This window comes from Haemaphysalis longicornis, unplaced genomic scaffold, assembly GCF_048455015.1.
Source record: "Haemaphysalis longicornis isolate Haplotype H1 unplaced genomic scaffold, Haemaphysalis longicornis Haplotype H1 scaffold_12, whole genome shotgun sequence".
In the NCBI taxonomy this organism is placed as follows: Eukaryota; Metazoa; Arthropoda; class Arachnida; order Ixodida; family Ixodidae; genus Haemaphysalis; species Haemaphysalis longicornis.
Genome location: NW_027526225.1, coordinates 117,576,303 through 117,604,258, shown reverse-complemented (window position 1 = coordinate 117,604,258; position 27,956 = coordinate 117,576,303). Strand labels below are relative to the sequence as shown.

The 27,956-nt window shown below is 50.5% G+C and overlaps 1 protein-coding gene across 2 annotated transcripts; it reads right to left on the bottom strand.

Moving 5' to 3' along the window:
• Nucleotides 1–10,141: 10,141 nt before the first annotated feature.
• On the bottom strand, nucleotides 10,142–26,581 carry LOC144163363 (uncharacterized). Of its 2 annotated transcripts, XM_077694318.1 has the most exons (5): nucleotides 26,084–26,579; nucleotides 23,958–24,933; nucleotides 21,572–21,672; nucleotides 12,410–12,500; nucleotides 10,145–10,468 (listed from the first exon to the last, which is right to left on the bottom strand). In XM_077694318.1, the coding sequence occupies exons 1-5, from the start codon at nucleotides 26,235–26,237 to the stop codon at nucleotides 10,342–10,344; spliced, it is 1,449 nt and encodes a 482-aa protein (XP_077550444.1). In that variant the 5' UTR covers nucleotides 26,238–26,579; the 3' UTR covers nucleotides 10,145–10,341. The 2 variants fall into 2 exon arrangements, with proteins under 2 accessions (XP_077550445.1, XP_077550444.1); XM_077694319.1 differs by lacking the exon at nucleotides 12,410–12,500 and having other exon boundaries at nucleotides 10,142–10,468; nucleotides 26,084–26,581.
• Between the last annotated feature and the right edge of the window lie 1,375 nt (nucleotides 26,582–27,956).

Here is a 27,956-nt window from a genome sequence, read left to right as displayed (position 1 = left end):
GCGAACGACGCCCCCCCCCCCCCCCACCAACCACCACCACCACCACAAAAAAAAAAAAAAAGGTCTTCCGGTTCTCTTTCTTTTTTTAGCATCTTATCTGTACGAGGTGCACACTGTGCGCCTCGTCGCTTTAGCATTTGCTGCGAACACCGGAAATGCGAGCGCAAGCCAGCTCTGACACCACCTAAGTGGCGCCGAAAACCACGCAGTCGCTAAGTGATTTGTGCGCAACCGGGTTACACGGTAGACGCGCACACTCCGGCATTCCCCGCGTGGTTGTCACGTCCGCCGCAGAACTACCGCAAGGAGGGGGAGGTTATTTATCGAGGCTCCAACCGGGGCCGGCCAACCACTTGTTTCGAAAAAGCGGGCGCTTTCTTCGAGTTGCCGATGCCTGCGGCGTCTGCAAAACAGCGGCGGTGCCGACACGTGTTGGGTTAGTGCGGTTTCCCTAAGCTGTGACCCGCTGGGCTGCAGGCCGCGCGCTTTTCCGCCGGACGTCTTCCGCTACCGGGGAACACCGCGGATGCGCACATGCTGGTGTGGTGTTTACTAGCGGCGCGTTGTCAACTCAGTCGCAAAACTGCCGCTTGAAGAGGGGAGGTTATTTATTGAGGCCGCACCCGTAGCCGGCCAAACGCCTACTCCGAAGACGCTATGGCCGCTTACGGCTTGCCGAAGACTGCGCGGCGTGGAGCGTAATGTGCCGACACGGGTTGGGTTACCCCGGCTTCCTTGTGTCCCGCCAGACTGCTGGCCGCACGCTTCCACACCGAACTTCTCCGTTTCTACGAACTGTGTTTGTATGCTTGTGTGTGCGTGTTTGTTTGTGTGGGTGATTTTAAGGATAACGACTCCCTCAAGGGCCTGAAGTGAACGTAAGAACGTGCCCCTTTGCTTGAGCTCTTTTTCTCTCCATTTGCAACGTAAACAAACTGTTCAGTCCGTCTACTTCTCTCTCATCCCTCTCATCCCTACTCGGGTTCGCCTTTACCGGACCCCAGAGTCACAACGCTGTCCGCACTACCCTTGCGAACGTGCGGTGGTGCTGCCCTGTATTCGCCGCTCCTGTACATTGAGAAGGCCGTAAGAAGCGCGGGGAGTGTTGAGTCCGGCTGTGGGGCTGCGCGTCTAGGACGCCGAGAAGAGTTGAATCAAAGAACCGAAACTTTACTAGCTAGCCCTATCGCATGGCGTAAGCTCAAGAATGTCTCAGAAGCAGAAAAGACTCTCCGAATTTTGGGGAAAGGCAGACGTTACCAATGGATCTTCCAAGCGCCAACGAGCAGATGACACCTCAGCTGGTAAGTCCAATCATTAGACTTGTTGAATCTCGCGTCAGCCACCTGCGTATATTGCTTAATGAGATGGACTCGCTGTTTAGTATGTTGTAATCCTGTTAATTTTCACAATGACTTAATTTCAATGTGAATGTTTATTGAACAAACGAGCATGTCCGCGAGCAGTCATGCATGTGCGCCTGTTCGCCGCGAGAGAGAGATTTTAATTGAATCGCTAACCGAAAACGACTACAAGCGCGGGTGCAACATTCCATTGCATGTACAATTCTATTTCGAAAAATTTCCGGTACAGACGCCAGCGCGTACACCCCACATCGCTTGTGCATTGAGGCTTGAATCACGGCCGTTTCCTCCTTCCTCCTTCCATTTAGCAAGTCCAGTGCTCTTTGACTTTCTGTGGGCGCGGTCCTTTAATTTAAGCGCGGTACGAAGTTCTGCGGAGAACCAATAGGGGTACTTTGAGCGGCTGGGCTTGAACTTGGGGATAAACTTGTCCATACCGCTTTTGACAACCTCAGTGAACCGCTCGACCTGCGCATCACAATCAGGAAGATCTTGAATTTCAGACCAATCAAATGTACAAAAGAAGTCATACAAGCCAATGTAGTCCCCACGAGCATAACAGTAGCAAGATAATTCGTTATTCTTCGACGAGACAGTACGGCGTTGAAAAGAGATTGGAGAAGAAACTAAAAACGGAGGATGAAACTTATCGGGTTTAACAAGAGAAATACCAGACCTCGATACTCGTGCATTCTGAATGTTTGAAAAGCAGAGGTCTAAGATGTTGTCGGAGCTATTTTTGATATTAATAATAATAATAATAATAATAATAATAATAATAATAATAATATTAATAATAATAACAACAATAATAATAATAATATAATTATAATCATCATCATCATCACTGTGAGAAGCTGACCCCCCCCTCAGAAAAAACATAGATCCGCCCCTGCCTGTGATGGCCTTCAAAATGTCTACGATGCCGTCGGTGGTCACATCAACCGTTAGCACGTTCAATCGGGCATTGATCCGGATTTCCATGACCTGGTTAACCGCAACCCGGCGAAAGTACTCTGTCAGTTTTTGACGGTTCAACGAATTTAGGTTATCGGTCTTCTTGATGGGCACATAACCAACCGTGAAGACCTTCGGACCAGTGGGCATTCCGGCCATCGTCTCACTTGTCGTTGAGGTGCGGCGGAGTTTCCTCTTCAAACGACGCCCTTTGACGACGGTGAATTCGCTGTCCTAGTCCATTTCCTCAGTCATGGAGCCTTCCGAGGATTCGTGGCAGCCAGGGGAATCCAAGTTGTCGGCTCCCGGCAGCGGCGACGACGCCGACCGCTGTGCAGGGTCGGGGGAAAGAGGGGGTTCATTATCCCCCATCCTTGAAGATATCGTGTCGAGAAAGCAGTTTTTAGAGAGGAAAACTTGCGAAAAAACAAGAGAGCTCATGGAACAGAACCTTCCTTCTGCTTCTTCTTCTTCCTCCAAAACTTGCACTGCGGTGAGTGAGAGGTGGGGAAGATCAAATGCCAAATTGTATTGTGAGGGAAGGTCCGGGTTTGAAGTTGACGGACAGTGATTTCATCAGCTTTTGTTAGAGACGGGTGAGGTGGAGGGAAGGTGCGACGAGAGAGCTTGTAGTGTGTGAGTATATCATTGTAGGTGAGTAGGGGGTGGGAATCCAGGGTGGGAGGAGGGGGGTCGGGGGCAATGGCCCGGTGTACCACTTCTCGGGCCGCGTCGTGCGCCGCTTCATTCCCGGCCAACCCACAATGGCCAGGGGTCCATAAAATGTGGCACTACTCAGGGAGGTAAGTGGAGTGTTCAATAATGCGTAGGGCAGTGCGAGGAAGTAGACCTTTTTGAAGATGTCGACAGGCTTCCTGTGAGTCTGTGATTACTGTCACGTAGTCGCGACGAGTGGAGGTAAGACAAAGCGCAATGGCTATCTCTTCAGCTTCAGTTTGTGTTGAGGCTCGCGTGGAGGCAGTGGCGACGGTACGTTTTTGGCTATCTACAGTCGCGACGGCGTAAGTCGATCGGTTGGGGTATGGGGATGCATCGACGTAAAACGTGTCCGGAAGATGCTGGTAGTGGGTGCGGATGTAGTTGGTTCGCGCGGTGCGACGACCGTCATGGAGACCTGGGTGCATGTTTCGGGGTAGCGGGGCGACTTTAATGCGAGCGCCCAGTAGCGGAGGGAGGCGTGCCGGGAGGTTCCCGCTTGAACCTACTCCCATTTCATTCTTCCCGCTTGTTCCCCCCCGTTTCAACCCGGCGCAAAACGACCTTACCCTTTCGCCTGTTCCCATTTGAACCCGTTCCCATTTGAACCTTCTCGTTTGTTCCGTGCCGCTTCAACCCGCGGTACAAAACGCCCTTCCCGTTTCGTATTTTCACATTCAGCCCCTTCCCGGAATAGCGAAGCCAGTTTCGACTCGGGTGACTCGGACCGAGGCGTGCGATTTTTGAAATTATACTTACGTCCGACTGTATTTTAACGTCATAAAAAAACACGTTATGGCTGGCGGAGCCAAAGTATGCAGACGCCCTATGAACCTGCAACCTTTTCGCGATGGTCCGTTTTACGATACGCGGCGCCAATTAAAAAACAACACGTAGGTTGCTGCGTTATGTCCGACCCCGTACAGCGTTGGTGAAGTACAGCTGAAACCAGACCCTTCCGTCTGCTTCTGCGTTGGTCGAGCGGTCTGGAACGTGTCGGCAAGACGCCCTTCTCTCTTCTAGAGATTAGAGCCACCTTTGTTTTGTGAATCAAGGCTATGCGAAATAGCAATCACTAAACTTCGGTGCAAAAATCCCACATTAAATGTTTATCTTTATGAATCTTGTCTGGCCCCATACCCGCATTGCCCTTTCTGTGACGAGCTGGAAAATATAGAAAATTTCCTGTTTAATTGCCGCAGCTTCTCCCCAATGCGACGCACGCATCTGGAGTCAACCTTTAGGCCCCTCCACCTTCCACTAACTGCTTCCGCAGTTTTGTCACTAGGCGCTTCCGCCCTTGGAGTCTGCCACAGGGATGTTGTGTCCGCCCTACACTCCTATGTTGCGGCGACAGGCCGGTTTTCCTGCTAGCTAGCTAAGCGTTTCCGTTTATTTTATTTTGTTCCTGACTCTACCTTCATATTATACATATTAAAAATTTCTGTTCTGTATTTCCTTTTCTAAATTTTGAGATCTAAAATAATATAGGTCACATCCTGATTAGGTACAAAGCTTCTTGGCCAATCCCCCGCGTGGGTATGTGCCATAATCTGAGGCAACCAACCAACCAACCAACCTGATTCCTTGGCGCGATCGTCGTTGGATGGCCCTCCAGTTGACCTACGCCCTATTCCCTTTATTGTAGCAGGAGAAAGGTTTCGTACCTACCAACGCCTAACAAGAGTGCAGGAAGGGATCATCACTAATTTTGAAGATTATGTCCATTTAAAACATAATTGGAATACCCGTTTTTGTGAATCTCGTCAATGCGAGGTCACATTAACTACCTTCAGATGTCGAGTCCCTCAACTCAACTTTTATATTCACCGGGCTGGTCTAGCCTCCTCCTCCCGATGTGCTGTCTGCGGTGATCAGGAGACTTTAGAGAATTTCCTATTGCATTGCCATGGTTTTTCCATGGTGAGGCAGCGTCATCTTGCCACACCATTGCGACCAATTGGTCTGCCAATTTCCATGCCCGTACTACTATCTTTTGGGGCCACATCTTTAGGTTATTGTCACCGAGGGGTGGCTGCAGCCATTCATGCATATGTTTCCGAGACCAGGCGCCTGCCCTATTAGCTTTGATTCTTCATTTACTTTTTCCGGTCCAAAAAGCTCAGTTGGTCTATCCCAGACTCTAATTACAACCTTCAACCAATTCCATTTTCTCTCTTTCTGCGTTTAAATCGCTAGGTTTATAATTTTCCGGCGTTTTAGGTGGGCGCATTAGCCCTTCTCACGCCCGATTCCTGGCCAATCCTCCACGTGGGTACGAGCCAAGGCACCAGGAACAACAACAACAACAACAACCTACCCAGACGGCTGTGGCTGCAGTTTGACGTGCCATCAACTGGAAAGCTCACTCGTCTGCGTTCCAAGCAAGCGGTGAACGAGGCCAAGGGCAACGGTTACGATGTGGAAAGCACATGGATTCCAATGGAACCCCGCTCGCTCACGCTCACGATAGACCGCAAGTCTGGCGTTGCCTGCAAGCGGAGACAGTTATACCCCTAGTGCAGGCCAGCGCCATAACGGTGCACAAGTCCCAAGAGGGAACGTACTCCGCAATCGTGTACGAGTATGCCAGGACCCACCCGCAAAAGTTGGTGTATGTTGCACTCAGCCGCTGTACCAACCTCAACAACCTCTACCTCACCAACGCTGCCGGGGACCACCACTTTTCCCACAAGGACAGAAACGTTGACAAGAGAGAGAGAGAGAACAAGACTTTATTGAGAATATCCGGCGTGCAGGTGCGGATCAGGCCACGCAGGGCTTCTCCGCACCCTATCTAGCTCGTGGCTATGTAGACCTCGAGGGTGGGCCTGCGCCGCGACGTCGGCTACTAGGTGAGTCCGCTCCCGCGGGAGGGTCCCCCGTTCGCTCCTGCCGGGCCAGGGCGTCCTCGAGCCGCTGGATGGCGAGCAGCTGCGCCGCAGAGCGGGGGAGCTGATGTAGTCCACAATGTCTGGCGATAGTGAGTCCGGCTCGGCACCGTCTTGCTGCACTTCACAGCCCCACATGATGTGGGCTAGAGTTGCTGGTTCACGCGCGCAAACACTGCACTGCAATTGCACATAGTATACGGGGCACACGTGTCGGGCGAGGGCCGGCGTGAGCACCGTGCGGGTCTGTACTTGTCGGAGAAGGACGCCTTCGCGTCTGCCCAGCCTCGGGTGAGGCGGAGGCAGCGCTCGGCGCCCCTCTCGGTACCACGACAGGATGTCGCCGTACGTGGTCAGCGGTTCCGCTTGGAGGTCGACGTCTTCCGCGGTCGAGGCGCAGGGGGGCGCCGCACGGTGCGCGAGCTCGCGTGCGACGGCGTCTAAGAACATGGTAGACGAGTTCAAGCGCCTCGAGAACCACTGGCTAGACACCATCACCAAGCGGTACTTACACGCCTTGCAAACCAATGTGGACCCGGACACGGGATTCACTCTGGCGCTCCTAAACACCAGATCCCTAGGATGTTACGTGAAAGACATCTATCGAACGTGATCCCGTTCTCACCAAAGCCACCGTGCTCTGCCTCATCGAGACATGGAACGCCCCGCAGCGCAGCATTGATGGCTACAGAGTGTTTGTGTGCACCGATGACGCGGAACGCCCCTCCGGTGGTGTAGCCATCTACGTTAAGCACTCACTAACTGCAGTGGATCTAAAGCTACCGCTAACGAGTCAAAGCCACAACGGTGAACAGGCAGCCATTACGCTCCACACAGGCACTGACATCGTCATCATGACCATGTACCGTGCACCGAACCTCTCGCGTGCAAACGTTGAAACGTACATCGATAAAGCCATGGTTACATACAAGACATACAAGGAGACCGTGCCGTTAGTACTCGAACATGACTTCAATGTAGACCTCATGAAGGACTGGATGATGCAGTACATGGCGTCACGCTACTCTCTCCGCTGCATTTCCTACAACCACAAGCAACCCACAACCATCCGGGGAACCTGCATTGACCTATAGTCTTCAGTAACTTCAAGATGGAACCGCTCCTGCAACATCCCCTGACGTTACACTTCACGGACCACAAAGCAGTCATAATCAAGGCGAAACGACAACCACAACTAGACGTTACCTACATTGCCTAATTAAAGACGTTCATACCACCCTACCCACGCGTCGCCTTACTCTAACGCCACACATCAACTCTACTCACACTAATTACTTGAACTCTACTTACACACCAACCAACCCCCACTGCTGCTTCACATCCTCCTCAGGCTTCCCCCCACGGGAACATGGTGTAATTTTTTAACGAGGCCGCCCATTACGGCCAGCAGCAACAGCTCCACTGTTAAACACTGCAGAGCAAATTGACGCAGATGTTTGGGCTAGTTGGTGACAGAACATCACCAACAGACTACTTAGGTCCACTGCAGGACGAAGGCCTCCCCAATGACATCCACCCGTTCCTGCCCTGCGCTGTCCGAGTGCATTGTTTGCCCCCCGAATTTCCTTATTTCGTTCCTCTATGGGGTTATTGGCATTCCCCTTCTTCCAGTGCCCTCTCTCGGTACACACTGTTACCCTGGTGGTTCACCGGTTGTCATTTCGGCTCACTGCATCGTGTTGCAGCCGGGAAGGCGCACCCGAGCCGATCCCCGAGCCCAGCTCCGACGCCTCCGTTATGCGGGAGGTAGCGTGGTGAAGCGAGCGGCCAGCCAATGTTGCTGCCTTGAAGAAGACCAGAAGCCCAAGGTGAACTCAACTCGTTTACTGCATGGCGAGAGGTAAGCCGAAGCCGGGCAGGAACAATGCCCCGACGGGCGAGGTTACAACACAGGACTCGAGCAGACTGACAGCATTGATTCACTGCTCAAACAGGAATGAACTGCAGCGCTTGGGGGGTCTTGTTTACACCCAAAGCGCTAACGGTCAAACAAGCGTTCCCTCCAGATTGTGCACACGACACGAACGGTAGACACACACAACGCTTTCCAGAGTTCGTGAGCGGTCGGTAGTAGCGGCGCACGCTGGGTCCCAGAGAGGGCAGAGAGGTCTCCACAACGGCTTGCGCGTCCTTCGGACAGGTCTGTGTATGTCTCGTCTGCCACCGCCGAAGTTTCCCAGGCTTTCCGGACTTTCCCAGATATGTAGCGGCGTGTTGCAGCCGACGGAGCCAAACACGCTTCGGCTCATCTCTCGCTCAGGCTGCAAGCGCGAGTCACCGACAGGAACCCCGTTTACATTGACCCGACCAGGGCGCGTTGAGTTGAAATAAACAGGTTTTTTGGACTCGACGCACACATGTACAAGCGGACGCGGTGAGTCGAAAAGCCGTCGGGGCGAGTCCCTTCGACTCGCAGGCAGGGGGTGGGTTGACGCGCTCGTCGGGCTGAATCGGCTGGCCGTGGTGAGCTGAATACTGTATTTGCACGATTCTAACGCGCCACCGATTGTACCGCGCGGGTAGGTTCGCGCAGGAAAATCCGAAAAAATAATTGGACGTCGGCTTTACCGCACAGATGTAAAATACATGACACTACTTACCTAGAAGAATGAGATTTTATTTTGCGCGTGCAACTGTGGAAGCCAAAAATAAATTGTGCTTCGTAAACTTGCTTATCCAGCTTCTTCAGGGAATAAAACTATAGTGGGAAACATTGAAGCTGTTTGTGATTTCAAGTGTCTTGACCTTCATAATTCTACGCGTGACGGGCTAACTTCAATAGTAGAAAAATGTGCAACAGCTGACCAAGGTATGTCATTCAGGAATGAGTGCGCGGAAATTCAATCGCGTGGTGTTGACAAATTTTTTTATTGGATTGAAATGGAGTTTGGGAGGACCTCGTGCCTATGGCAATGTTGCTGGCCGATTTGGAACCTGTTTCGGTTTTGAGCCCGATTGTAACGCGCACACAAATTTTAAGGCTAGCTTTTAGCAAAAGAAGGTGCGCGCTAGAATCGTGTAAATACGGTACTAGCTCCTTCTCCGGCAATCCCCCGCCCCCGTCGCCTCGACTCTTTGAATGGAGCTCATATATACGCGTGAGGGGTCGAGGCAGCTGAACCCGCCAGTCCACTCGGCCCTCCCTCATCGGGTCCACGACGGAGAAACCCTCTCACGGAGGCGGACGGATATGTGACGTCAACACCATGTGACCGGATTTTCCGTCTTGGTGGCGCATCCACACGTGCGGGGCTGCCCGGAGTGACTAGCAGACGACAGCGCGGAGGAAGCCAGGGCGAGGCTCGCTTCCTCCGCGCGAGCCTCGCCCTGTGTGCCAAAAACTGGTTCCATTCCCTACGGAGGGCCGCCGCCGCCGAGCGAAAACATGCGGTGGCATTTTCTTTCCCGGAGCATCCGCGGGCGATCCCCACCGAGGGGCGGAGCCTAAAACCGGTCACGTGAGCGGCTCCCGCGGGCCAAAAAGAGAGGGGTTCTCCGTCGTGTGAATCCCGTTTAAGGGGGACCTTCCTGCCGGTGACTCACGCTTGCAGCCGACGGGTCCAAACACGCCGCTACATGCCTGGGAAAGTCCGGATCGCTGTCGCCTCTCTCTATGCGTGATTACAGTGGCAGACGAGACATGCAGAGACTTGACCTTCAGCCCCGCCTTGGAAGGCCAGCCCGTCCTGATCTCCAGGGGCCAGGCAGCCGAGGAAGCATATGGGTCCCGTGAAGAGGGAACCACCCCATCCGGCACGTAGTCGCCGCGATTTTGTTTGGCTCAATAAAATTGTTCTCTCTCTCTCTCACCGACCAGGAGGCCTGCTCGAAAGGCGCACTTAGTGGAGGCTTCGCCACACAGCCGAGGAGTGCGGCACAAATCCCGAAGCATTGGGGCCCGCTGATTCGTAGCAATGGACAGTCCAAGTCCATTTATTTTTATTTATTTGAACTATGGTATCTTCGACTGTTATTCTCCGATCCAATAAGCTCGTTTTCTTTCCCTTAACGTTACTTCTATCCTTTTCATGGCCTGTTGAGCCGACCTAAGTTTGCTTACCAGTTGCCATGGGAAGGCGCGAAGTTTCCGCACCATATTTGTCATCACCGGCTGAACAGAGGCCCTTCGACATGGTAAAAAAGCGCTAAAGAGGACACAGAAACTCAAGCAGGACAAGCGCTTGTGCAGAGCAGTTTATTATTGATGTTCCCGCAGATACTTCCAACGTAGAGAACAACAACGATATACCGTACATTGCTTCGATAATCCTATCGCACCATATATATTACAATCAATTGCAAAGCCAACGGAACTTCGCCAGGTGAAAAGAAATGTCGACGACGGGGAGGAGGGAGTGCGTGCGCGCCACGGCGGCACACCACGGGGCAGCTTACAGGAACGACTTGCGTATCATGAACTGCAGGGTCGCCCCACACGCCCTGCAATTGTTCCTGGTGTTCTCGTTCTTTTTCGGAATGTGCCAGCATCCCGAACAGCGCACCTTGTACTTCTTGTACCTGCAAGAGACCCGGAACGAAAGAGTATACAGGAAACCCTCGGTACAACGAAATCGCTTTATTCGAAATTACAGTTGCCCCGAAGTTTTTCACACGGTTGAACTGCAGTGAAGGCAGAAAAATAGCCTGCGATTTTAACGAAGTGCTGCTTAGAACGAAGTCAGTACCCTGTCCCGAAGGCGTTGTGATAACGAGTGTTTACTGGATTTGATAAAAAATAAGGGCCACATTGTGAAAGTTGCAGAAGGGAAGAGAGTTCCGGTGCCTCCACGTAGGCGATAACGTTGGAATGTATTTTCGGATTTGTTATGACGCATGCGGAACGAAATAGCAAGCAAAAGACGCACAATGCCACGGCAGGCTGAAGACAACCGTACTTCCTACACTAAATGTGCCATCGGCTAAGACAATCCCGTACTGACCATTAGGTACTGGCTAACAGAGTTTCATAGAATTATAACCAGAGGGAAAACATGCGCTAGTGCCAACGCGAACACCGAGGCGGCGCTTACGCTTCGCTGGGTAGTTCTGGAACTGGATTGAGTTGGATGGAAACAGGACTACGGCTGCGAAAATGGTGTTTTTTGACAAAAAAAAAAACATTGCCCGGTTCGCTGTTCACAAGTTACATGGCGAACAAGAAAGTTAGTGACCAAAAACTGGTCTTTGTATGAAATAAAACTGTGTGTTTAAATAAAAAGCAGACGGAGTCGAGGAGGTTTGCGGAGTAGGTTTGCCATTTGCCGCCAACTAGAGCAGGACGAGGACTTCTTTAAAAAATATTTGTCAAAGTTTCGGCGCTCGTATTTTTTTTAATATTAAGACACGTTTCCTGCCCCCCCCCCCTCACAAGAAAAAGAAACCGATTACCGTTGGAGAAAGTTATTCTTGCTCTAATTAGTGAAATTCATAAAGCTCCGTTCCTATCCGCCGCCGGTACTGCTGGTCTATGCCGTAGGAGCCGGCGTTCGCACGAAAAGGGTGGCTGTTCCACGCAGCTCGCAAACGTCGTCGGCTTCGAAAATACATTCCTCTTCCGAATGAGCAGCGCCGCAACTCCTAATTCGCAGGCAACTTCACCGCATGCAGCGCCGTTACTTGTGTTTTGGTGCTCGCTGTGCCGCAAATGAATTGATAACCCACCCAATTCGCAACTATGGTCACAAAACATTTCCACTCAGGGCGGCGTCAGTGGTACGCGTGCGGCATTCAGTTCAAGGAGAAACGCATTTTTGAATGTTTTTTTCCAACATAGGCAAATGTGTTCATGCAAGTCCAAAACGAAAACGAAACTGACTGCACGATTCAATCCGTAACTCCCGCAAGCCATTGAGTGCCAATCCGAATCCGGGACTATTCATCACGCCCATCGCGGCGGACGATCGCAGCGACAGATTCCTCTCTAGTTGTTATTGTATGAAACTATGCTGGCCAATACTATTAGGGCACGGACCGGCACGAAACTTCACGGCCGCTTCACACAAGGCATCGGGGTGCGCGCGAGAGAGGCCTATTTCCGCTAAAACCGACACCACGCGGCCGGTATAGCGTGGCACGGGTCAAGGAGCGACTTCACGCAAGTTTGAGCGCTCGCTGCTCCAGATGACGCACATCGGCTGCAAAGGAGCGTGAAATGACTCGGCCTAGGAATACTTCTTAGCAATCGGCCGCTTTTTCGATAACCACGATCGTCCGTGACGGTGTCGTCATGGAATTTCCCTTTTCTCCTCCATCAGGAAAACAGCCGGCGCGACGGGAATCGAACCAGCGGCCTCGTTCTGCAGTAGCGCAGCGCGTTATTCACCGAGCCATGGCGGTAGGTGTACACTCGTAATCCAAAGTCACGTGACATTGTAATACCCATCCCGGCACCCACTTCGCGTCGGACGCCGTTCCCACGGCACGTGACTATTGCGCAATGCAGCGAACGGGCGTGCGTACCGTATTCCGCAGGCATTGCACAGCGGTGTGCCGTCTTCGGCATCCCTCCAGAGAGGGGTCAGCTTCGTGGCGCACGAGGCGCACTGTTTGCCTGAAAGGACGGAAGAACAAGAAGAAAGCGGAAATAAATATCGAACTCGCTCGTCGCCTACCAACATCGCCTAGCCTTCTTAAGGAGGCCACGAAGACAAACTACAAGTCTGGTGGTTCATTAAGAGACTGCTTCCTCGCGATAACAGTGTTACCAATTTCACCGCACAATTCAAACGAATAATGGGAATGTTAAAGAAAACAGCCGAAGCAGTGGCCAATCCCCAGCCACTTTCCGGCGACGTTTTAATGACGTCACAAAATCTCGTTCGGGCCATTGACGGCCGATGACAAAAGCCAGCGCCAAGAAACATCACTGGGCGATCGTACAGGCGCCGTCAAAAGTAATTGAGCACGGGAGCTGTGGCCGAACCGCATAGGAGCGCCGCGTAGCCGCACCGGCGGCAAACAAAAGGATGAGAACACGGATGTGCGCCTGGCGACGGCGATAGCCCACCTATACACCTCAAAACACTTCTTATAACCTGTATTCGATAATTCTTCGCAGCACACTGGTCTCGGCGATGGCGCTTGTAGCATACACACCTAAAAATATTTGAAGAAAAAAAAAGGCCATTGCCGATCCCTGTGAGCCTAGAGTCCTGTGCAGCGCCTCTTCTCCGGCAGCTCGCGTGCGCTGGAAGTGTGCCAAAAACACGCTGCCCGTGGTCTCTGCTATCAGCGCCGTCGCCGAGATCAGTATGCTGCGAAGAATGCTCGAAGCCAGGTTAAAAGAAGTGGTTTGAGACGTATAGGTGGGCTACCGCCGTCGGTAGGCGCGCATGCGTGTTCTCGTCCTTTCGTTTTGCCGCCTGTGCTGCCTACACGACGCTCCTATGCGGGTCGGCCAGAGCTCCCGCGCTCCAATTACTTCTGACGGCACCTCTATACTGCGGCCTCCAGTTTCGTTTGATCGCATAACCAAAGGCTAGCATGCAGTAACAAACAGAAAGCTATGTTTATAGGGCCGAACCCCATTGCGCCACTGTTGTCCATATTTTGCCACTGAAGCGCAAAATTCGATTGTTTTTCAATATTTACTTGAGTTCTTTTTCCGGTTCAACAAAAACCGTATGCCGCGTCTGGAATGGAGCTTGGTGAGTTGCCAAAGGTTACAAAGTGAACCAAGCTGCGTTTTGTCTTCACGGCATTAAGATCGGCTTGTAACTTAGCACTTATGGGTCAATGGTAGGTGAACGCGGAGTATACAAAGGGCTGTCGGAGGGGGGCACAATTGGGCGAGAGGCGATCGTCCGCCCCCCCTAATGCGCGCTAAACAGAAGCACTTCGAAAACCCCAGTGCGTGAAGATGGGCGCTGTGGCGTCGCCGGAGGCTCCGTGCGAAGCTGATCAGTCAGCATTTTGCTATTGTCAGAGTCCTTCAATGCATTTCTGGTCATGAAACTTCGCCGTCACGCTATGGGAGAGCTTCGTACGCTGCCCAGGGAGGCCGCGCCGCGGCGCTGGCGTTGATCGGAGGGCAGCCGGGGGCGTGGTCAGAGCGCGTTTGGCAGGGAACGGACCACGGAGTAAGATAACACAGACGCTCGGCGCCTTATCAGCAGTGCGCTTTCGCTTTACGTGTCGTGGGCCGCTCAAATGGACTTGTCATTTTGTGAGTGGCGAAAAAATTTGGCGCGAACGGGCATGCTGCTACTGCGTTCCTGCCTGCCGGTCTGGCTACAGAGCAGCGGCGGCCGCCCGATGCCCTCCGATCTGCGGTGGCGCCCCTCGCGGTAGCCTTTGTCCCCGTACGAAACTTGGTCTGGAGTTTCATGACCAGAAAAGCACTGAAGGACTCTGCTATTGTCTTCAGCATGCGGTACTCTGGACTGTTCACACCTTTCCATTGATGCGAAGGACACGGCAGAGGCATCGATAACCTCGCTCCTCTACCTAGATGTGGCACGCCGTCGGCCCAAACCCATAAAAATGAATTTGACAGAAAGCCCGCGCTCGTCCTGGTTTCATATAATTCAGAAGGCTGCCACGTCGTGTGTGCTTTGCCTTCGCTTTCGTTCCTCGCTGCTTACCAGACCGCGGACCATTCGGGACTGTACGCTTAGAAGCCGATTCATTTATTCATTCAAAGTACCCCTAAAAGCCCCCACTGGGAGGATATTACATAGGGGGCTGATAACATAAAAAAGAACAATGCAAACAAAGCTAACAACAGGTTATAGGAAAAAAGAATATACAAGTTGGTGCGAGGCAAAAATAAATGTACAGGTGCCCCAAAAATAATACGGAGCACGGGAGCGGTGGCCGGAGCGAGCAAAACTGCATGCCAGCGCGATCTATGCGTAGATGCGCCGAAGATAGCGAGAGTGCGTGGGCACATCCGGCTGGCCCCTCTCGATGTTCTGACGCTCGTCTTATCGCCGGCTCAAGCGAAGCCGCGCTGCTGCCACCCCTGCTCGCCAGGGGCGCTTTGGGAGCTTCACGAAGGCCTGTTTACGCAGAGCCAGCGAAGACAGCTTCGTCTTCAGCGGGGTCCGCTTTCTGATTCGTCATGAATGCCACCGGTTTCACTATAGGTGCCTGCCGTGCTTCGCGATCCGCTTGATTTTGAATCATGTGGCTAGAATAAGGCCTGGCTGCAGCTAGCGCAAACAAAAAGCAAAAAACAAAAATTTCATGCGCGTAGGCTGCATTGCCTTAACGATACAAATGGGCGATGAAATAAAATGGGAAGTGATACCTTTGGACTCTAGTTACCTCAACACAAATATACTTTATTGCGCGGGAGACACAAACCTACACAAATTCACTTAAGAATGAAGTGTGTCCCGGCTTGAGAAGCCAGCGATTGGGCATATTTTTCAACAATGCTCGGCTAAATGAATCAAGGGTGGTTGCCATTGAAGCAAATTCTGAAGCAACCCTTTTTCTTGCCAAGAAATTCTGTTTCATCATTTGTTTCATTGTAAATACATGATTCATTTTTTAATCGGTGCGAGATATTGTCGGAAAGCCCTCGCTAAGTTCACTATATTTCCTTTTTTTTCAGTTCATTGAATTTGATATAATGAAGCCCATTTGTTTTGAAGCAACTGGCCTTTGCTCCACTCACTTTCTCAATTCTCTTGTGCGGCGCTTAGAACGTTCGCAGCAATGCAGCCAGTACGCGCATGAAATTTTTGTTTTTTGCTCATTTTTATGCGCTAGCTGGAGCCAGGCATTATTCTATCCACATGATTCAAAATCAAGCGGATCGCGAAGCACGGTAGGTACCCATAGTGAAACCGGTGGCATTCATGACGAAGCAGAAAGTGAACCCCGCTGAAGACGAAGCTTTCTTCGCTGGCTCTGCGCGCTTCGTGAAGCTCCGAAAGCGCCCCTGTCGAGCAGGGGTGGCAGCAGCGCGGCTTCGCTTGAGCCGGCGATAAGACGAGCGTCAGAACATCGAGAGGGGCCAGCCGGATGTGCCCACGCACTCTCGCTATCTTCGGCGCATCTACGCATAGATCGCGCTGGCATGCAGTTTTGCTCGCTCCGGCCACCGCTCCCGTGCTCCGTATTATTTTTGGGGCACCTGTACAGCAATAAAAAGACAAAAAGCTGAAAAAGATACACACAAGTAAGAAATCACTTTTTAGTGAAGTTACAATACCATGTTAGTGTGTATTAGTTCTTGAAATTTGGATAGGTGACAGTTTCAATATGAGGTGGCAGGGCATTCAATCAACGAATGTGCGGGGTATGACAGATTGCAAATATCAACAAGTGTGGCATTTTACAACACGCATCACCTTTAAGGCGTGGTCACGTTTGGGGAAAATGGCCGGTGACGAAGAAAAGAAATCAACATGAAGTGAATAGTGATGCTACAGTTTACGAAACAAAGATATGTATTACGGTAGGTTTTTGAAACAAGTACGACGCGCAGGCGGTGCCGCCGTAATCTTTGATAAGCATCGCCAAGGGAAGTCGTAATGCTTTCGCATTCAAACCCCGTAAGCGGACCAAAGTGTCCCAAGGAATTTTTTTGATAGTACTGCTTACGTTTCCTTCGAGAAATATGACTTCTCAGCAACGCCATTATGTTCAACGGTGAAGCCGACTTTATTGGTTTCAGTTACCACTTGTAACAGAAAAAAAAAAAAGTATTTTGTGCCTAATAAGCTTTTTGTGCCTGCCCTAAGCAGCGCTAGTATTGAACCAAAAGTGTAAAACATAGGTATATTAGGTTTTTTTTGGTAAGATGACATGTCATCACCCCGATACAAAGGGGAAACCAATAGAAATCATCATCATCATCATCATCAGTCTATCTACATGAGGGAAATATTCGGCTTCCAGAAGCCATAGGATTTAAGGGTAGCACAGAGGAAGTTAACCTCAAGGCTGTCGAGGCGACGAAAAGAAGATTAGAATGCTGGTGGACGAAAAGCAGAGAGGGGAATATTGCCTAGGACAGCTAGCTCGTGTAACAGAAAAAATAAGTATTTTGTGCCTGCCCTAAGCAGAGCTAAGATTAAACCAAAAGCATAAAACAAAGGCCTATTAGTCCTTTTTGGTAAGATGATATGTCATCGCTTCGCTACAAAGAGGAAACCAATAGCAATCATCACTGTCATCATCATCGTGTGAGATTGGTTGTTGTAAGTTGGCTTTCCCACATTGAGTGTTGCAGTGATGCCCACCGAAAAAAAGTGACCGCATGTGTGAATAAAGCAACAGCGAACAGCAAGATCGCCATCGTGAACCATTTAATTAGCGGCCGGGCAAGAACAGCATAGTATTGTCTAGCTTTGTGCAAGAACACGTGCTTTCGAATGACATTCCGTGGCCTCTGCCGTAGCAAAAAAAAAAAAAAAAAAATAGTGCTTTTTTTTTTTTTTGTACACGGGGAAGCATCTAATCACCCGCCCAAATTTCACGTTCATCCGTTGCGTCTCGACAATTCGCCGAGGAACACTGAGCAATAACATGTGCCCCCAAATTTGAAAAAAAAAAAAAAAAAAAACACAACGCTTCCCGTGGTGGGAATCGAATCTGGATCCCTCGCGTTATGAAACCGGTGTCTATCCCGTTGAGCTATCATCGTTTTTTTTATTTAATGCCGGTCTTCGACACAACACGGAAACACAAAACAAACTTATTTACATGAGCAACTCGAGGGACAAGCCACCAACCTATGAAGGCTGATGTCTCTCTAAAATTCCCTAAGCGTAGTCAAGGGTTCCATCGTTGACAGCCACTCAGGAGCGCGTGCCTTGCGCTTCTGCACTTCAAAGTACTGTGATATGGACTTACGAAAACGTTGCCGCGTAGGGCGGGCGTCCACATCACCGTGGAGCCAGGCCATGCGCGAGCGCCATACGCTATGCAAGGCCACCAACAGAACGAGGTCCAAGGGTGCTCCCTCCGCGTTTTTTACAGCTAGAAAGCGTATGCCATGGGGGCTCAGCGGGAAGTCTTTATGAAGGGTCCTCTGGAGAACATTCCACAAAAATACCGCAGCCGAACAATGCCGAAAAACGTGCTCTATCGTTTCTGGCTGTTTACAAATTGAACACCGAGTTCCCCATGGCGCAAATATCCCTCTATCCTGCATCCAGGTTTCAACAGACAAAGTGTCTGTGTGTACTTTTAAGAAAAAAGTTTTCACTCCAGGGTGAACGTCCATTCTTTCGACGCGCTTTAGCACATTTTGGCCTGGCCCAGCACGGTAATTATATCTATACATAGGGACGGGGAAAACAACATCGCAAATGTCCTTATACAGTTTTTTGCGTGTCACAGAGGACAGGTACCCGCCAGAAAAACGTGCGAATAGAAAACCGGCCGTCATAACTATTTCCTTCAAATACCCATGCACGCCACCAGGCATGCACTATCGTTGACATATTCCGGTATAGCACGCGCCAGCCTGACTTGCATGACACTCTGCAAGAGCGGGTCGCGAACATTTCGCCAAAACAAAAACCGGTTTACCAGCTGTCGCACATACAGGTGCGCCAGCCCCAAGCCACCATCTCGGACTCTCCGAAGCTTGTCACTGAAAGTTCTCCATGACTGGAAGGTCCGGATCGTTTTGTCCGCGGGCTTTCACATCTCTCCCAGAGTAGAGCGTGATAGCGCGCGCTAGAACCCGCGGCCAAGTCCAAAGCCAACGCCCTCGCTACAAACCCAAAGGAAATGCTGTGCGCCAAGAATGCGATGATAGCTCAATTCATCGCACCAGACAAACGCGCCCGCGTGCTTAGGGGCACTTTTCGCTCCGTAAACCATGATAAGACCATTCTCGCAGCACTGAGGAAATCCAAGCCACTCGTTCTAAAAGCAGCAGTGGGAACATTTACCACAACCGAACCAGTAATAAAATAGAAGGCACGCCTTCTTTTTTGAGCGACAATATACTAAGTCACAGAATTCCTTCTCACTTCTTACATGCTTAAAGAGACTATGCAACACCTCCGATAAACGCCTTCACAATTTCCTTCGCGGCTGGAAGCACTGCGAAAGCTAAGTTATCGCCAGCACGGAGCGGCACTGCGTGATTTGCTCGTCGCAGCAGATACGCCTTCCGTTTCTGCTTAGCTTTTGTGGCTTTCGTTTGAAGTGGCTATCGAATGCGTTCATTGCTGCAACATGAAGGAAAGACGGCGAATAGAGGCTACACCGCTGTAAGGACGTAATTCGAGTGGTCGAACAACGCCAAGACCGGGAAAGAGGGAAAAATATTTCGAGCAAGTTTCTAAGTTATCTGATGTGCATAGAGCAGTAATTTTTGCCTGTGGGGTACATTGCGACCCCCTAATCTAAGTACTGGATGTATTCGTTGACTACTTTCTCCAAGCATTTAAATGGCCGAAAACTCTGCCAGAGCCCAGGGGATTCTGGCCGACGCCTAGGAACTCCGGTTGGCCTCTAAATAAAGTTTTATTGGAGCGCGTTGTAGGGTCCCCTTATTTTGAGGACGATAGCCTTTCTTAGATTACTTGAACGGGAAAATTTTGTTCTGTCTGTACGTATGTCACTCGATTCAGCCAGCCGGCCGAAGTGAAACAGATGCTGCGCAAGTCATATACTCACAGCCAAATGTAAACGCCTAAGACCAGTGTTAATGTTTATACTTGTCAACATTGCTGAACAAAAACAGGACATTACGCAAATATGAGGCAGAAAATCAATACATGAGTGATATTTGCAGTGTTTCTTTATTAAAAATTTATTGATGTTTGCTTTTTGGGATAGCAAATAAAATACTACATAAACTGCAGAAAACTGTCACCTGCTGTTGCCCGCGCTACCTGGCGGAATTCTAAAAAAAATCAAATGGCAACAGCAACGGAAGGTTCCACGAGGGGCCCTATTCTCGACTGCAAAAATTGCCGGCAATTCAGGCAATTTGCCGGAAGTCTTTTCTGATTCGCTTTCAATTTTGGTCACGTGCTTCCGGTTGACAAAGCGGTTGTGTGTTCTGTCGTGATTTTGACGTTTCATGTCGTTTACGGACACCAGTTCTAACGTTTGCCTTATTTCTCGTTACTAAAGGCGCATAATTCTTGGCCGGCAATGAAAAACCAGACTAAATGCAGTGGACATGACAACGTAAGCCTGTCTTTGCTATTCAACAACAATACTGTTTGTAATACACGCCCCCTCTGTGATTGGCTGAGAAGGCGTGACGTAATTTAAATAGTTGGCGGGAACGATTACGTCATGCAATTTCAACTTCAGCCTGCGTAAAAGTGACGTAATGCTACGTAACAGTTTGAAAATGGCGGCTGTTTTTGTCGCAAAATACAAGCAAAATAGGGCGAAAAATTGCCCCGGCTTACGGCGCCGCGAAATGTGCGGCAATTTGCAGCAGGCGCAGTTTCGCATGCGCGCTGTTCAAAGCATGTTTCCTACCGAAACAAACTATAGTTTCAACTGCTTCCAAGTCAGCAATCATGGAGCATAGAAATAACGTGAAGTATTTTGCTTTTATGTTTGGCAATAAAATAAAAATTATTTGTTTGGCGTAACCGCAACATAAGAGGGCCGTACAAGCCTCTCCATGACAAAGAGAACCCAATGCATGACATTTGTCCATACTCATCCTAGTAAGCGGTTGGGTCACATGATCGAACTCAAGAGAAAAATAACAAAGAAAAGTGACTATTTGGTTCATTACAGCGCTGATTGAAGTCGAGCTTGACGAATGAGTGAATCGGCGACATCGGTGCGTGCCGCGGTTATCAGGCGTAGCGCTTCGCTGCTCTTATGTGTCACAGAAGCGATGGTCGCGGCCGTCTTTTTCTGTGATCACGCCATAAACTTGCAACATAGCAGCATACGATGGCGTGGCGGCGGTGGCGGCAGGGAAGGTGATAACGCAACAAAGCTTGCATTGAAGCAGAGAGCCCGGCTATGTTAATAAAAGCGACTGAAAGAAATAATTGACACAGTAAAAAAATTGTGTGATGTTCTTTAGCTCGACATCCGCCTTTCGCTCGCTTTTGGATCAACGTTACTCGATCGCCTTGTGGTGTTGGCGCCAAATTTGACCTCCAGAAATGTGTTTTTCTTGTCAGCCTCAGCTACCGTCTTAATTTTTATAGTACATGCCAAGTGTTTTTATACCTTTCTTCCACAATATTTGATACCTTGGTAGCGATCTTTATGAGTGACTCGTCAAATTACACTGCATGTCGTCATAGCTATAGGTGCAGCACGTCGCTGATTGCTTACGTCGTGCTTACGCAAAAAAACATGGGCGAATTGCCGGAAATTTGTGCAGTCGAGAATAGGGCCCTAGATAGGTTTCAGAGAAGGGATGCATTCACTTGCCAGGGGCGCCAGTCGACTAACGTCTTGCGTCGACATATGCAACGAAAGGAGCAGATACGCTGCCAATTTTTTCCCTCAAAGCAGTTAGCTGCTTAGCTTTAGGTTTTTTTTTTAGTGCCAAATTTACTTGATTCGGAAGTTTCAACGTTCGATTTTTCTGCTTCGATTTTACGTCGTTCCCTCCAGTCATGTATACCGGACCCACACAGAGACAGCCTCGTACAGCTTCTCGACAAGGGACCCACATAGAGAGCTCTGCAGAAGTAAACTGAACGGAACTTCATATACCTTTGCGTTCGGGGTTATCCGTCCTGGCGAATTCGACATCGTCCTCCGATTCGCTCAGCTCAGCGTAGTCCTGACGCACCATCCTCCGGCGCTGCAGGTTACTGAAACGAACGAAAATGCACTCTACTCAAGGTTTGTTCACGAGTAGCCTAACTCGAGAGTAACCTGCACGATTACGTCACAAGGAATTGCGTTCTCTTTTTCTACTACCAGCCACCTCTACCATGCACCAAATGTTTGCCTTCTTCGTCCCCATTCCACTTCTGTACATACCTGCACAGTTATTTTTACTCATTTCCGGTTTAATACCCTACCTTGTACGTTGTCCGTTTGTATGCCTTTTATTCCACATGTACTACCTTCGTATATATTTTATTCGCCAATCCTAAGACTTCTGGACTACAAAGAACTCAAATAAGAAGCTTCACCTCTAAATGTGACAAAGTTATTTTATGGCAGTAAGAAAGAAAGGTGCTTTCTCTAGCTTTCTGGCACAAAACGTTCCAGCCTCGCTTGAAACGGAAGTTTGTACACTGAATTCTTTGTGGTCTGCGCCCTTTGGGCTTGGCCCAGGAAATTTTGCCAAAGACAGTACACAGTGCATCACCCTACAAGACCCAGTGCTGTTGGTGAAAAACTCACAATAAATAAATAACGAACTAATTAACTAACTAACAAACAAACAACTAACTAAATTTAAATAATAAAATAAAATAAATAAATAAAACACGTAAATAAATATTCAAATAAACAAACAAATTAGTAATTAACTGTCTGCAAGGAGCGGCAATGTGCGCAGAACGACAAATTGTCAAGGAACGCCAAGCACACCGCCAGGACGAAAGGCCGCGAGTCCTTGGCGTTGCTCTTTTGACAACGCACGGACTTTTCTGGACATCTAGCCGTAGCAAACAAAGTCCCCGTTACCGAACCCGAATCGCAGCAACAAAGCGCTGGTCGTGTTCTAAGCGCTCATTGCCGCAAGAACCTGCAGTTAAAAAAAAAAAAAGGGAAAGAAACTAAACGGAATTTTCGACACTTCTGTTTGTACCAAAGCCGCTATAAGTGTGGCAGTTGAATGCGTTTCAAGTGCTGCCCAGGGAAGCTTGAACAAAAAGGACGGAATAGCCCCGCTTTTTTTCTTTTCATCTTCAACGACTTTCCTTTGCAACTTCTCCAGTCCGGCGTATAGAGCAGGTCCCTCAGCTGGACGGCACACGATCGGCCGGAAAATAGCACAGAACAACGGGGCAGTAGATCTGTTTGCGGAGAATGCGAAAGGATATTCAGCGACTTGACCACTACGATCCGCCGACGCCACACCGTGAAGCGAGCTCTAGACACCGTAACGAGCGCTTTAGCTTGCATGGAGTACGCCGCGGGGTAAGATCACTTGCATGTGCACTCTGGGATAAGAGCCTAAAAACATGCACTCCAAGTTCCCACACCACTCAGAGGCAAATGCGTTGTGCCGCTGAGCTAAAGGGTTCAGGTTCGACCCCGAACGGCAACGGTAGTTTTTCGGACGGACTTAGCTTAACTACGAGTTTAAGACGGTGCTGAAGCGCCGTATCGACCGAATACACATAGACGAAGGATTACTGGCAATGTAACTATTTTGGAAACCCTTTAAACGAAAGGAGTCATCTCAAAATGCCGCCGCGGACACAGCGCTGGTCTGATGCTTCCAATGCAAGGCATTTGCGATGAGGGCATGTAGCTCGTTTGGGATTATTGCATTTATGCTAATCGACAAGCCAAGTATCGGCAAGTAAGTAGCCTACAGACTGTGTTCCCATGCCGTGGTTTCAATAGGCGACGGCGGTCTTGCGTTGCAGAACAAGTTGCCGAGGCTAACTTCGCAAAACTATCGGTGTCATCGAAGCGCCCACCGCGAAAGAACAAACAAACAGGAAGGAACGTCAATTCCCAATCGAATCATACTGCCAACGACGGCGCCTGCAATGAGTTTCACTAAATTGGTGCTGACGTATGCGGTGTGCCGACGGCTTCCAAGCGCAGCAAGTCGCCCGCAATCAACTTCAGTGTCGCCGGTGCAAGTACCATTTTTTTTTCGGCGTCGACAACACGCACGCGCTGCCAGCAATCTGCCACATGATTCGCAACAGCGAGCTCTAAGCGCCACACTACTCGAGAAACATGCCGCATAGTGCCAGGCGTGTTTTTTTTTTATTTCATTCCTTCGTACCAAAAAAAAAAAAAACACACACACATTCTACGTGTTTCCAGACTTAATGCCATCCGCTGCGGAGCAAAGATTGTCGACATTTGTTTTTCGGTTCTTTGCGAACATATTTCGCAACTCAAGAAAGACAACGTTCACGGAAAAGAGAGCGCACGAGTCGTATAAACCCCGCCTCCTCACTTGTAGTAATGCTCCATCTTCAGATGCGGTTGTCCACGCACCATCTGGAGCCGCATGTGAACAACGGCGCCCTTGAAGTTCGGGTCGTCGGCCGTGGGACTCTTGTACGGCGCCGCCTGCTTCCTTCGACGGCCACGAGTCTGCTGCGAGGTCGCAACCACCGGCGCGGGACAGTCTCCAGGAGAGTCGGCTGCCGAGGCATTGAGGTTGCTGCCAGAAGGCCGGCGGGAACTGTCGGTGTCACTGCTACGCTCTTTCGGAACTTCCCCCTGCGAGGTCTTCCTCTTCGAAGTCTCCTCGGTCGAGCCCGACACGATGCATGCACGGGCCGAACTGCCTGCCGCTTCGGCTAGCGGCATAAGCGGCGATTCCGCCTGAATCTTCGAAAGAGACGTCTGTGATGACTCGGTTCCCGCAGCGGCGGTGGAGACGTCCGTGCGGATCTGCGAGGCGGCTTCGCTCGCCACTATCTGCTCTGCCAGGTCGTGAATCTTCATGAGTCTCTCAGACTCGCTGGAGGTGTCAAAGGGTTCGTCGGAGTCCGCGTTGCCGAACACAGCCGAGGACTCCGCGTACGAAGACTCGGAGGACAACGTGTAGGAGACTTCTGGGTCGGCGTCGAAGGCGAAGGTCACTTTGGAGTCGCCGTCGTCGTATTGACGTCGGGCGGCGACGGCATCCGCACAGGACCGGATAGACGGCAGGTCTCCGTATTCGCCAGATTGCTTGCTCGTCCTGTAATAGGCGTCCACTGCTTGCTGTGCGGCCGACGTGACGCCGACACGTTCGAAGCAGTCGGCGGAATCCCGTACATCGAAGAAGCTGCAGCCAGTCTGCGATGCCATAGCTTTCCCTGCGGCCAGAAGGCTGGGATGACGAGCCGCTTCGCTTAGCGCGAAATATTTTTTGCCGAGCTGACAACAGAGGCACCGGTGGACGGGACGACGACGACTGAAGATGAAAGCCGAAGGCAAACCTGCGCGGTTTAACAAGAGAACAACACCCAACAAAAAAAAAAAGCAATTGGAGAGAGCGAGAGAGCTACGTCAGTAGCCACCGTTGCTCGGCGCAGTTCTGCTTTAAAAAGCGATAAAAAGGACAGATCATCAACGACCTCACGCGCTTGTATCTTTACGAAGCCGCGATCACTGCCGCTCGACTGGTATTGGCGTTACATCTTCACACACGATAATCTAGTTGAATTAAAAGGAAAGTCGCAATAAGCAAAACCGCCCTGTTTTAGCACGCACGCACGCGCGCACACAAAAGCAATCGCTGCAGTCAAGGCAGCAGTACTAGTGTGCCGATTGAAACAAAAAAACAAGTTTGAAAAAACGTCGACAGGACAGCCTGACAGCCAGTGAGTGCGGGAGTAAGAACATTTTGCGTTTAGATGGGGTAGGAGGAAAATAGGGGCCAGATTGTGCAATTAAGGTGTACGTAAAATAGCAAATGGATGAGATAATTAGGGTAGACAGAATAGGGCACAAGGCGAAATATCTGTGTGGCAACATCGAACTAAAATGAAATGGAGGCGGCCAGTCCCCTCCTACCCTCCCAATGGCACGGCTCAGATGCCCCTGATGGTTAGGCTAAACGGAATAACGTCGAAACCGCAAACACAACACGCGAAACCACCCCCAAAAGCGCGTAGACGATGGGTGATGCAAAGAAAAACGAAAACTTGATAATCAAGAGTGACGTTCAAGCACTACGCTCATTAAGACAAGATCGGTAGCACCAACCCCGAAGGAACCCCGGGTAACGGTACAGACACCCAGCGAGATGGCATTCTCCCGATCGTGCGCAAAAACACCGATCTGACTACACTTCAGACTAAGCAATCGCGACACGAACAAATCCTGACAATGCCGGCAACACGTTCGTGATCGTGATCCAACTCATGATCGACGGCAAGGAGACGATCACGGGCTTTATTTTGCAGGCTACCCTGTCGTAATTCATCGCCACACATAACATGGCGGCACCGTGTTCAAACAAGAAAACGAGCAGAATAGACACGAAATACAGTCTCGATTCCTCTGCAACTAGCTGAAAACAACCTGACAGGGATACAATGGTGTTCCGATTTGCCAGAAAAGTGATCAAAATCCTGGTTCACTCACCAAGTCGTCGAAGGGGCAGTTCGGGCAGACGTCGAGACACGATCGCGCTAACCCGCCGCTCAGTCGTCGTCTGCGAGCAATCGCCTAGGCTCCGGCCGACGCCGCTTATATGAATTGCACAGTCATTCACCGTCACCGTCGCAAATGTCTTCATCCCTCGAAAGATGCCTGACTCTTCGGCAGTACGATTCCTGTTGCATGTTCATGCGAGCTTCATCGGACACGAGTTTACGATGCCATTTGTAGATAGCGCGCGCGGGAAAGGTTCGATCATTCGCAATTCAGTAACGTCGATCACACGTACAGATAACTGCGACGCAAGCGTCGCTATCGCCTTGTGGCGAACACAGCGAAATCAACGTCGATTCTACGCGATTGTGCTACGGTGATAGCGTAACGACTGATCCTTGCAAGACGAATACGTACGAAAAAAGAGACATCGGACATGACCGGTCGTTGCAGCTTGCTGCGCAGACGATGCATGCGAGAGAAATCTGCGTGACATCGCGAACACGGCAAATCGCGAGACCCGGAAAAGGCGAACCGCGCTTAAATGCGCGTGCAAAAAATTAGCCAATCACAGTCGAGACTGAGCATCAGTTTCAGTTTCGGTTTTGTTTGCACGAGCGATGGCGGGATTGCGGAGGTATCGCAAGCCCTGAATAACATGCAAAATCATCCCTATTCGATAATTACAGTTTCTCTGGTAAATTAAGCACAACTTTTCTGAAGAATAATGATCTTTGTTCGCAAGTTAACATGAATTCCTGTGCAGCAACCAGTGATGATGACAGAACGCAGCCACGCGAAGTGCAGCGTAGAAGAGCGGTTTTCGTTGTGATGTGAGATAATGGTACCTGTTCGGGAAGAAGCTACAAGAAGTAATGTGGTACATCTATTGACGGTGCAAGCATCAATGCTTTAATCGTTGGTGTACAGAGGTGTCCCGAGGCACCAACGATAACTATCTTCGTCGTCGTTTTCGTGGAGTGGCTATTACTTTTAGTTAGTTTGTTTGTTTGAAGTATTTATTCCTACGCGGTTCTTGGCTTACGCCGAGGGGAAGGAGGGTGAGAGGACAGGTTTGAAGAATGGTGTGGGTGTGGAGAGGTTGTGGTTCGGTACTCCGGGATGAAAAACAAAGGAGACGAATGCACGCAGTGTAGAATAAACGTTTTTGAGTACAAAAGCGAAAAAGAAGCTAAAACCGGTGAGGCCCTCAGTTCAGGAATCCATATGCGTCAGCCGCAGCTTCGGCGCGGTCGATCTGCCGTATCTGACCAGGCGCGCCGATGTGACAGTGAGCTGTTCCGCCCAGGCTTTGACTGTGGGGTCTGGAGAGGTGGGTAGGAGGGTATTATGGCGTGCACACTGCACACTGCGGGAGGGCGGGGGGCATCTCCGCGGAAGGTTAGCTCAAGGGGTCGGGGATCGTGATTGTGGAGGGCACGTTTAATAGGAGCTGGAAATGGATTTGTTTAGTTGCCGCCACAGCGCAGCCTGGTGCCGCGATAGGAAGAGTTGGGGTGGTGGGAATATTCGTCGGGAAAGCCGGGCGCAAAAGATATGGTCAGCGTAACGGGGCTCTAAAGACGCGGGTTCGCTGTCAGCCCCTCCGGCGGTCGGACAGGCGAGTTAGGGACGAGGCGTGAGCGCGCCTGTTATCCCGGAATGTCGGCATGGTCATAAATCCACACAAGGGCCACGTCTCGCGTGAGGGTGGGAAGGAGTGGTTCAAGGCGAGAGGCATTACGTTAGGTGAGGAAGTTAGAGAGGAATCACTGACATGCCGGCACGGAATCTGTGAAGCTGTGAAGACGTAGACTGCGTTTTCAAAGGGAGGTAAGCGGGGGTTCAGGAAATTGCGCGTGCG

Coding starts and splice junctions, on each gene's coding strand:
- LOC144163363 (XM_077694318.1), bottom strand. CDS start 26,237: ATGAAGACATTTGCGACGGTGACGGTGAATGACTGTGCAATTCATATA. Junction 24,934..26,083: donor ACTGCCCCTTCGACGACTTG/GTGAGTGAACCA, acceptor TAAACCGCGCAG/GTTTGCCTTCGGCTTTCATC. Junction 12,501..21,571: donor GGATAACCCCGAACGCAAAG/GTATATGAAGTT, acceptor CCGTCCTTTCAG/GCAAACAGTGCGCCTCGTGC.